This window comes from Ostrea edulis, chromosome 9 (genome assembly GCF_947568905.1).
Source record: "Ostrea edulis chromosome 9, xbOstEdul1.1, whole genome shotgun sequence".
Classification (NCBI taxonomy): Eukaryota; Metazoa; Mollusca; class Bivalvia; order Ostreida; family Ostreidae; genus Ostrea; species Ostrea edulis.
The window spans coordinates 65,800,801-65,812,650 of record NC_079172.1 but is presented as its reverse complement, the minus strand read 5'-3'; the positions used below and the strand labels follow the sequence as shown (position 1 = coordinate 65,812,650).

The following is an 11,850-nucleotide window of genomic DNA, read 5'->3' as shown; positions in this document are numbered from 1 at the left end:
CCCCTGGGGGTAGGATGGGGCCACAAGGGGGGATCAAAGTTTTACATACAAATATATAGGAAAAATCTTCAAATATCTTCTTCTCGTGAACCATTGGGCCAAAGAAGTTCACATTTACAAGAAAAATTTCTGACATAGTGTAGATTCAAGTTTGCGAAAACTATGGCCTCCAGGGGTAGATTGGGGCCATGATAAGGACTACGGATTTACATGCAAATATATTTAGAAAGTTTTCTGATATGGACCAAGGTGACTCAGGTGAGCGATGTGGCCCATGGGCCTCTTGTTTGTCTTCTTCTGTTAGTCATCGTTTTCAAAGAATTCACACACATTTCTAAAAATTCTAAAACGCCGTGTATTGATTTAAAAAAAAAAGATAATTCCTTTTCCGTTCTAATTCTCCATTATTTCCGATCATTTATCAGTCTATTCTTGTATTACAGCAGAAACGGAACTCCAGATTCACTGATTCAAAAAGGTAATTCAAATTGATATTTTGCTTCAAATATTTTTGAAGTTAATGAAAATGATAGAATCAGGTTTCTAGAAATTTGCTTAACCTATTAACCAATACATGAAGGCGGTGTACAAGTCAGTGTGACACCATTGGATGGATTCCCTCAACTCACTCCATCTTCTAGTAATGCAGCTGACAACAGTTACCCAGAATCAACATTTCATGGCAAGAAATTTGAACCGTTAGACCCTGAGATGTGTTTGCAGCAAAATGACTTTACTGATAATTTAATAAATTCACAACATAATAGTCATGCTAAGCTGTCGACTCTAGACAGTGTTTACAGCCATCTCAACATGGAAGTCGGCCATTACGACAGAATAGATCTGTCATTCGACAGTAGACAGGAAACTGATGACGACTTATACTCGCCACACAGTTCAAACAGTTGTTCCAATAATACAGACTCGGGGTGTTCATCGAGAAACTGCGAGAAGAGATCTTTATCGTCCGTAAAGCAGTGCAGCGAGACTCTAAACAACAATTCACAAACAAGAGATCTACTTGGAACCCATGGCATCCGCGAAATAGGACTTTCTAAAACTGGTATGATGAAGAAAAATGGAATTTCATCAGTAAAGGTGAAGGTAGAGGCAATACTCTTGGACGAATTGTCAAGAAAACTGCATGGCTTTAAAACGAAACCTGAAGATATCGAATAATAATAATACTAAAGTACAAACGAACCTCATACAAATACTGAGATACAGAAGAACCTCATACAATCAAATACTGAGACACAGACCTACCTCATAAATTTGGGGTTATGAAAATCTACATATAATTCAACGTGTACATTCAAAATTTCTGAAAACTATTTTTAATTTGAAAAGATCAACTCCTAATCATATGATATATGGAAAATCTGGGCGTTTTCCGATCTATATCAAGGTTTTTGCAAGAATGGTTACATACTGGGCAAAGTTGTTATACTCAGAAAATAAAATTGTTGATATTTTTAGAGATATTTTCGTACCCAGTATGATAAAGTTGGATATAAAAGCCCTTGAATTGACTGTGTTCAAAATTTTTTAGTCATGTGTGGACTTTCAAATTTTTGGAATGAGCAAGGTTATTGTGTAAATGTTAAATGGTTATCTACAGCAGTTAATCTGATTTTGAAAGATCAATTTCTTCAGAAATGGTCTTCTGATGTTGATGACTCTTCTAAGGTTCAGGTTTATAAACTTTTCAAACATTGTTATGGTTTAGAGAAATATGTACTTACTTTGACTGTAAAATTAAGAAAATCATTTATGAAAGAGGGTGTTGCACCGAAACGGGAATGTTTCCTAATCGGAGTTCCGAGCCAGCACTCGTGACGTAGAACTGACCTTCATCCATATTTATTCTCTTATTGCGTATTTGCCATTTAAATACCTGTAGGATTCCCCAGTACTAAGGACAAGCCTAATACATTCTATGTGTCAATACATTATACATGTAGTCTAAACATAATTTTTGAAATCCTGAAAATTAAATTGTCTTTCTTTTCTAAGTACCAGATACAATGTATACGGTTACATGTTACGAGTGTATCAAATATTTAATATTTTGTACTTCTACAGTTTAAAATCACGTATACTCGTATGTATTATTTTCTACAACCAACAGTTGGCAACTGTAAATAACTCTGACCACAAAACAAAACATGGGAAGTTTAATAAGCATTAATAAAGTTCAACATAATTCAAAGTACATTGATTCACCATTTTAGAAATTCGCTACTGGAATACATATAATCTTTTCCACTCAAACTGTTTAACAGTTATTTACTTTGTTTGGCCTTAAAGTTTTTCTTTCAAAACTTTGCAAAGTGCACAACGGTTTTTCGTAAAAGGCACCATGCCTTTGTCAACAACTTTCAGTCAGAAAAACATACAAGTTCTCGTTAGGCACCTTGCTTATTAAAAAACAGGTATTGCATGCTGTATTCAGCTTGTTTGTTGCGAGTCCTATTCACAAACTAAACAGTGTCCTTAAAAAAGAAAACATCGTCACCCATTAAAGTTGATTACCTTTTTTATTTATGTAAAAGTTGATGACCTTAACCACTGGACCACGCAGTAGACCTTACATTACTATGGAAAATTAACATACAGGTGAAGTTGAAAATAATATCAGTGAAATTGTTTCGATTTTTTGAAATTTACAAAAAATGCCATTGTAAAACAGAATTTCAAAGCTAAGGTTTTCAGTGGAAAACTTGAAGATCATGTTCTTACTAAGTTTATTTTGTTTCACGGAGGCAGTTTTTTTTAAATTCGGGAATACCCCTCCATTTTAACGCTAAACATCATATAAATCACTTATTGCTTGATTTCTACTCGAATTATTTTGACTAATTTTTGTCAATGCACGTCTTTTAAACTTATTTTCAAAAATGTTTGAATCAAGACATAAATTCCGATTGGTTTTATCATATATTTGAATAACTTAATTTTATCGATCTTTCATGCAAAATTAACACCGTTTCTCCAGAGACATGAAGACGGTATAGTATTCCCCAGAATGAAAGACTATGTACATTTTGTAATAAAGGAGAAACAGGAGATGATTTCCATTTTATTTTACAGTGTCCAACTTTTTCAGAATTAAGGAAAATCACATAGACAAATTCGTTTATGAAAAACAAAATATTCTGAAGTTTTCTAATCTATTGTCAACTCGAGATATCAAGCTATTAAGAAATCTCTGTGTTTTTGTTTGTCATATTTTTTATATTGTCTGTTGTTCTTCGTAATTGGTCTTCTGCTACCTCTTAAACGTATTACTATTATGTTTATTTATACATATAGTGTATATTATGTTCCCCTCTGGTATCTAAGAAAGTTGCATTGTTTCATGTATGAACCTCTGAAGATTTTTTTGGCATGTATTATATTTCTTGTACCTCATGAACCGTTTAACATGGTTTGAGCAAATTAATTGAATTGAAATGTTATATAAACAACTACCTGCTTCATTTAATTACTAAAGACCATGTGTTATGCATTGGTGTAGAAGTAGGAAATTATTGTATTACTCTTTAATCAATTTTGAATATTTAGAAAGAATAACAAGCTTTTATTTTCATCCGAGATTGACACAGTACTTTCTTTTACCAGAATAAAGTTTAAAAAATGCGAAACTTTTAAATCCGGAAACTGATTAACACTTTCTTAAAATGGAGCTTAGTAGGAATAGAGTAGAATATTCGACAAATGCTGTATTTATTAAAATGAACTATTGGATGAGGAACAAAACGTTTAAATAAATCACAGTTGGGTGCATTTGCATTTGTGTTGTCTGGTAGGTATTCCTTGTAGAACGGCCACACCCGCCGTAAGCCCTATATTTTGATTGAGGTAACGAAAAAATCCGTACTCAAAGTTAGTATATATAGAACAACTCAACAATTGGTATGAATCACGTCAGAGAGAATTCGAGCTGATGACAGGTAATTTGTAACTTAGTTCATTATAACAATTTGATGCAAGGTGAAGATAACGAACAGTGATCAATCTCATAACTCCTACAAGCAATACAAAATAGATAGTTGGGCAAACACGGACCCCTGGACACACCAGAGGTGGGATCAGATGCCTAGGAGGAGTAAGCATCCCCTGTTGACTGGTCACACCCGTCGTGAGCCCCAAATCCTGATCAGGTAAACGGAGTTATCCGCAGTCAAATCAATGTGCCAAGAACGGCTTAACAATCGGTATGAAACACGTCAGACAGCATTTGACCAATGCGAGGTTGTATTGACGAACTAGATCGTTATAACGACCATAGAATTTGCGAAATGCTGACTTCAATCGAGACTGTTGAAATCCCTGTACCATCAACTTGTTTGTCAGTAGCTTACCTAGATTTAAAAACTGACTATACCCAGAACAAGCTCTTGCATATCGAATCAGTTGATATATCTAAACACCATATGCAGGTGATAATGTAATATTGCTACATAAATGTGGGAAGTTGACGATGGAGAAGCTGAAATCATCCCGTTTGTCATACAGTTGAGTTGTCAGTTTGCCGTTAATGTCTAATTTAAATAAAATATCTAAGTATGAAGCAGAAGTGGACGACTCTGTGGTGTCCTTTATTTTGAGCTCACAGGGATATAACAAATCGAGATATGAATGAAAGCTATCATTGTTAATATACAAAACGTCATCGATATATCTAAAAGTCGAATTGAAGGTCACAGCGAGAGATTTTTTCTTCTCACGTAGAAGTTTTTGAGTAAATTCTGCTTCATATGAATATAAAAACAGGTCAGCTAACAAAGGAGCACAATTCGTGCCCATGGGAATTCCAACAGACTGTTGGAAGACCTGATCACCAAAGACCACGAAGATATTGTCAATGAGGAACTCTAGCATATTTTTTCTTTCAACTTCAGAGTATGTGTTTGAATGCAAGGTTTCAATATTTCCAAATTCAATAAAAATTTATATTGTACTGTAAAGATTTCCATTGTATGGTAAAAGATGAATGTTTTATGGCAACATCATATTTTTCTAATTGAGAGATGATTGGTGAATGTTGGTGCGTTTGTTGTTTACGTCCCATTGAAAACACGGACATTTAAACCTTTCATACGAAACAGGTGGAGGAAACGAATAATAATCATTGCTATAATTCAATTCAAAAGAGTACAACATTGAGAGCAGGGCAAACACTAAACCCTGGACTCACCGTGGTGGGATTAGGCGCCTAGGAGGAGTCAGTATCCCCTATTTACCGGTCATACCCGCCGTAAGCTCTACATCTTGATCAGTATCAATGGTGTCAATTGTAGCACACTTTCGTACGATAAGTATGTTATATATTCTGTAGTATCTAATGATGTGTCACTTCAAATGATAGGGAAGTTCAACCAGAAATCTCATCTAAGCACTTTTACGAATTCAATTGTTTATTTGGGAAGGTAAATAAATACTGGTAGAACGTTGGGAAACATTTTGTTGTTCAGAAAGCCCATGATACTGCCTTAGTAATGTGGTCTTTTATATTGTGCATGATAATGCGTTCTACATTTCATTTGGTGTGGCTGTTGAATGGTTTAGTTGTGATATCAGATGCCCAGACAGTGAATCTTGGAGTCTGTTCAAAGTATGTAAACGTTTTATTGTTCGTTACGACTTTTATGATGTTTGATATGTTTTAATTTCAAGATCTCCATTCATTGTTGAATGAAAACTTTTCCTCCAAACAGTGAAGGCGAACCTCTACAATGCTGTCGTAATTACAAACTACGTGGTGATTCATGTGAAGGTAACTATCAGAAAAGTTTCTGAGAATTCTGAACTGTTTGAACTATTTTCTATTATGGTAATTGATGTATCATAAATGATGTCTTCGAGCAGAATGTTGGCCAGGCACCTTTGGCATAGACTGTAAGGAGGACTGTCCTGACGGGTTCTATGGACGTTTATGTGCAGAAGTCTGTAATTGTTCTTCATGTGACAAGGTCTCTGGGTGTCATTCTTCAACTGAGACTGGTAAGAAAAATATTTGTGTGTAATTTTCAGTGTTATTTCTCCGAAATCGCAAACTTTCTAAGATCACATTGATAATTTCATATTTCTGACCAATAGGTTTTACAAATCCACTTTGATCTTAATCCACAAAATTTTATTTCATTTTGATACATCCAGGATCTCCCATTGTTTGTAGTTTGATATGATTTATATTCAACAAGTTGTGCGTTTTCTATCGCTGAGCCTTTATGAGGGGATAGAAAACACACGAGTTGGATATAAATCCTGTCAAACCACAAACCAAGGAAGATAATCTTCAACACATGTTAACACTCCTCCCCCCAATTATTCATTTACGTTGCTCTTTTGTCTGGAATTTAGTTTCGAGACATTTTGTAAATAAACTATGTAAAGTTGACGTTTGTTTGTGACGTGACAAACGGTGTAGGAAAACATAGTGTAATAATTAAAAATTATGTAATAGGTGAAATCCATTGCAGAAAGGAGTAAACACGTGATAAATTTTCATGTTGAATCCATCTATTGGAAGATTAAAAGTGAACGTATGGAACATTATTTCTTCTCCTATCCTTTACGGAGGGGTGTCCGGGTAGCGCAGAGGTAGCACTCTCGCTTCTCACCGCTGCGACCTGAGTTCGATCCCCGTGATCAATGTTTGTATGTGAGAGGGTATGGTGGTCGCCCACTCGGACACGTGCGTTTCCTCCCACATCAATGACCCCCTAGCGCAAACATCCGTGCATCAAAGGACCCCACTGGAAATAAGCTTTCGAGCTTTCATGGGTTATCCTTAGTATTTATGTATGTATGTTTGTATGTATGTATATAACGAATAATATTTATTTATTTTATATTGACTGCAGAAAAGGAAAGTCTAAACATTAACGTGATGGTAGAATGTCCCTATACATGTGAAGTGGGGGAAAAGGCAAATATAACAAACAGTGATCAATCCTATAGGGAATATGATGTTGAAATTTGGGGAAACGCGGACACTTAATCACCAGAGATAGGATTATGTACCTAGGAAGAGTAAGCAGCCCCTTATGAATGGTCACACCCACCGTAAGCCCTCTCCATCTTTAACAAGCATTAAAATTGGTCACATAAACTACATAAATTAAATATGTGGTAGTATCAGTTGCATGATCTTCCAATTAAATCTGGCTAGTGAGTTACTCCTTTAGCTCGATCGGTAGATCACTGGACACTTGTGCCATAGGTCCAGGGTTTGATTCCCAACAGAGGCATATACCAGTCTCTGTTACAAATAGAGTTACCGATGTCAGATAAATTTCACCAGAAACTCATTTATCTTTTATTCTTACATTTCCAGATAAGGATATCAATTTTATTTCAGAGAATTCCAATAATGAAAGCGTTATCATTGGTTCATCATTGGCAGGAAGTCTTACTTTCATAATAGTTATCGTCATTTACTGCAAAAAGAGGTAAAATGGGAAAATTTCACTTGGCATTGGATGAGAGCTTGGAAAGTCTTCAGAATCATTTGATGATTTGATAATTTTATGGTTTCTATAAAAGAAATTTATCTGGTGTTTGCAGAAATATAAATGTGTCTGGAATTTTTGAATACATAATCTGGCGATTCAAATGCCATGTGAAATGGCTTGTATCGTTTTGGCTCTATATCTACGTAGCTCAGTAGATAAGTATCGGGGTACTGGCATGCAGATCCCGAGTTCAAATCCGCCCTAGTAGATAAGTATTGAGGTACTGGCACACATATCCCGAGTTCACATCCGCCAAACCGCCGCGGTGGCCGAGAGGTTAGAGCGTTCGTCCCGCATGCAGAAGGCCGGGATTCGAATCTCGGCCGCGACAGACCTAAGTCGTTAAAATAGGTAGTGACAGTTCCATCGCCAAACGCTCGGCATCAGGTGTGAATGTCACGGGTCCTCGGATATTACTTTAAAAACGGATGTGTCGTGTCACAGTAGGTGTGGCACGCTAAAGAACCCTAACTGCTCGATGGCTATAAGCGTCAGGAATAGGCCTAAATTTGAAGCCCTTCACCGGTCTTGGTGACGTCTCCATATGAGTGAAAAATTCTCGAGCGAAACGTTAAGCAAGATACAATCAATCATTCAATCAATTAATCAAATCCACCAGCCTCTTTGTTTTTGTTAAAATAATTTTTTGAAACTCGTGACTTTTTTCTCCAAATTGCATTTTTTTTTTACCCTTTTGATATATGTACTTATTGCCTATCATCAAATTTGTCAAGACTACGGCATTTCTTGCTGATTTGATAAACGTTTTCAGAGTGTAATGAGGCAACTTGATGTTTCTTCTTCCGTTCCAATTGTCGGTTTATTTCCAATGATTTTAGTAAGAATATACCTTTCTTGTATTACAGCAGAAACAGAACCTTAATGACTCCAGATTCATTGATTCAAAAAGGTGATTCTAACACATATTTCGTATCAAAGATGTTTAAAGTAAATGAATATAATTGAAGAAGTTTAAATTGTTCTAGAAATTTGCTAAACTATACACACAGGCGGATTACAAGTCAGTACGATACCATTGAATAGATTTCCTCAACTCTGTCCATCGTCCAGTAACGCAGCTGATAATGGTGATCCAGAATCAACATTTCACGGCGGGAAGTTTGAACCGTTAGAACCTCAAATGTGTTGTCAGCAAAATGATTTTACCGATAATTCGATAAATTCAAAAGAGACTAGTCATGTTAAGCTGTCGTCTTCAGACAGTGTATACAGTCATATGAAGATGGAAGTCGATCATTACCACAAATTAGATATGTCATTCGACAATAGTCAGGAAACTGATGAAGACCTCTACTCTCCACACAGTTCAAACAGTTGTTGCAATAATACAGACTCGGGGTGTTCATCGAAAAACAACGAAAATGGATCTTTATCATCCGTAAAGCAGTGCAGCGAGACTCTAAACAAAACTTCACAAACAGCAGATATATTTGAAACCCATGACATCCGAGAAACAGGAAATTTTAAAACTGGTATGACGAAGAAAAATGGAATTTCATCAGTAAAGATGAAGATAGAAGCAATGCACTTAGAAGAATTGTCAAGAAAACTGCGTAACTTTAAACAGTACCCTGAAGAAATCGAATTCAATGATTTGGTGTAGTTTAAAGTTGCATTCATTTGCAAAGAACCTCATACAAACAGAAAAATACTAAAAAAAAACCAGATGAACCTTATCCGGACAAATACTGAGCTGCTGATGAACATCATACAGAAAATACTGAAATATCGAGATATTGACGAACATTTTACAAAAAAATACTGAGATACCGTCTTTTGTCCTTCCACGGAGATTGCAGACATAAAAAAATTAAGATATTGAAAGATTCCAATTTAGAATTTTGAATTAGCAATGACAAAATTTCACATTTTAAAATGGTTTGATTTATATTGGATCATTGCATAAAGCGCTGTTTTCGTATGTATGCAGCTAGGGACACCTGGCGCGCTGGATTTATGGGTTATGCGTTCGTGAATATACTACATAGTTTTACATTTCTCCGTATATTTCCTATTTATCTACATCGCAAACATATTGTTTTTCTTTTATTTCACAATAACACTAATAATATTATATTCCCCGACACGTCACTGCGAATCAAAGATGAAGTAAAGCACAAACTTGCAAAGCAAAATTCCTATTTAACTGCCAGTCCTAAGGTGCCGGGTGCAATGATTATGTCAAGATAGCGGCTTCCACAGTTCAAAAGAACGGTGTTGTATCAGTTCAGAGTTTTACTTTTACCGATCGTTTTGGTTCAGTGGTCAAATCGTTCGCATCGTGAAGAAAATCAGTGATTAATCGCTTGTATTCACCAAAGGTGACTTTAGAAGTGAGAGTCATGGATCTTTAAATGAGACTTTACAAACCGAGGTACCATGTTTCGCTTGGCGTTGACAAAATAAAATCAACCAATGCTAGTGGTCTGAGCACCATGTGTAGGTCTAAATTTGTGACACTTCATTTGCAGCTGATGGCATCCCAATTCTAGGGGAAAATACAAAGAAACGAACATTTAAAAAGCATATTTCTTTTATTTGTAAACTAACAGGAAACAGATGTGCAGATATATCTTCACAACACGCTTGTGCTATTAGTATATATTTTCAAATTGCATTGCTTGACATTCTTACGTTTCCTGAAAATTGTTTATACTTTCCAGTTTTTATTCATAGCACAACAATACAAAAATTAGTCTGGAAATAAAGTTCACAGTTACAGAAATGATGAACTTTGTTATATTATGCTTGTAGGTTAAGGTACATAAATTACATAAAGCAGATGCTATGATTCTTCAAATCATTCAAACACTCGACATGACATCATGATTTCTGATAAACGCTTCAAATATCCACTCCACTAATTAATTGGAATCTCATAACTTGTGGTTGAACCTCCACCTGTCACAATCTAGCTCATGGTAACTATATACTCACATAGTATCCAATGAATAACCATCTAACATATTTGGGATGACAATGAACCGTTGCGTTGGATTACCGAGGTTGCAAGTGAACAGTTATCATTTAAACTTCTTCCCCCACTAGTAAACGGCTGTAGATTGACGTTATTCTAGATCACATTGGTTGTGTAGTAAATAGGCCTATACGGATCGTGGATTTCGGCCTGGGTAGCTCAGTGGTTAGAGCACTTAACTAGTAATGCAGGGGTCCCTGGTTGGATTCTCGATCAAGCCACAAATTTTCTACTCTTTCCTTTATATACTACAGTTGTCTCGCTTACTGGTTTTATGAAATGCGAAGATAACGAACAGTGATCAATCTCATGACTCCTATAAGCAATATAAAATAGAGAGTTAGGCTAACACGGACCCCTGGATATATCTGAAGTTCTCGTTTCATTTATGAGTGAAAATCTCTATCTTAATGTTATTGTCATGCTTGCCTGTCGATAGCTCTAGACTAAACGTTTCCCTCTTGCTAACGAACAGCTCAGATTAAACTTCTTATCCTGATTACTAGTGAACAGGTCAAGATTAACTTGTAATATTACTTCCTTGTGAACAACTCTAGATACATGTATATGTAATATGTGTTAGATGCTTTTAAATGAATACTGAATTTTAAATGAGAACTTATCTTTATTTGTAATTATGGGCCAGATGTTTGTGCAAAAAATTAACAACCAATTGTCACCAGACCTGTGCCATACATTTGTTACTTTTAACCATAAGTATCATATATTGTTATAGATTTTGATTACAACCGTATTATGGTTGAAACACATGTACTGCAGGTACGGCGTCCAGCCAAAATAACTCAAGGAATCGAACAGTTTTAAATAATTTAGTCATAAATTCATAATGGTGTACTCTTCCGTCCCTTTTTCTTGGACTAAATGTGAGCTTGTATTGCTAGTAAAGAATACCTAACCCAGTAGTGAATAGTGATTATGTACAATATATCTACAATATAAAGTGAAAGTGAAAACGGTTAAGATCTTGTTTTAATTCTTAATTCTGGAAGCCATCCCGGTCAACCTCTAACACACTGAACAAACAGAAATAGTCATTATTTTTTAACAGTGCACCAAAAATGACATGCGTTAAAGACTTGTCTTGTCTAAAAATTAAGCGCTACCACACCATTGCCTGTACTTTTAGCAGTGACGTAGTCTGAGTTAATTAATGGGTACGCCTATTGTAAGGCGAGGGGTCTAATAGAGAAAAACATGCCGTAACGACAACGGCTTAGACCCGGAAAGGTGTAACACTAACAAGATATCCAAGATATCAGTACCAATAGGGAGACTAATGTACCGCAGATACTGTAGACACTTATTTTT

The 11,850-nt window shown here is 35.7% G+C and overlaps 1 protein-coding gene across 1 annotated transcript; it reads left to right on the top strand.

Moving 5' to 3' along the window:
* The first annotated feature begins 5,484 nt into the window (after positions 1-5,484).
* Positions 5,485-10,273, top strand: LOC125660449 (uncharacterized). The gene is made up of 6 exons (XM_056150343.1): positions 5,485-5,620; positions 5,724-5,782; positions 5,875-6,009; positions 7,346-7,460; positions 8,390-8,433; positions 8,534-10,273. Exons 1-6 carry the CDS (start codon positions 5,505-5,507, stop codon positions 9,145-9,147), a joined length of 1,083 nt encoding a protein of 360 aa, XP_056006318.1. The 5' UTR covers positions 5,485-5,504; the 3' UTR covers positions 9,148-10,273.
* Positions 10,274-11,850: the final 1,577 nt, after the last annotated feature.

What these genes read in the sequence shown, in the direction of transcription:
- LOC125660449 (XM_056150343.1), top strand. Translation starts at nt 5,505, where the DNA reads ATGTGGTCTTTTATATTGTGCATGATAATGCGTTCTACATTTCATTTG. An exon ending in AATCTTGGAGTCTGTTCAAA is followed by an intron (nt 5,621 to 5,723) that starts GTATGTAAACGT and finishes TCCTCCAAACAG; the next exon opens with TGAAGGCGAACCTCTACAAT. An exon ending in ACGTGGTGATTCATGTGAAG is followed by an intron (nt 5,783 to 5,874) that starts GTAACTATCAGA and finishes GTCTTCGAGCAG; the next exon opens with AATGTTGGCCAGGCACCTTT.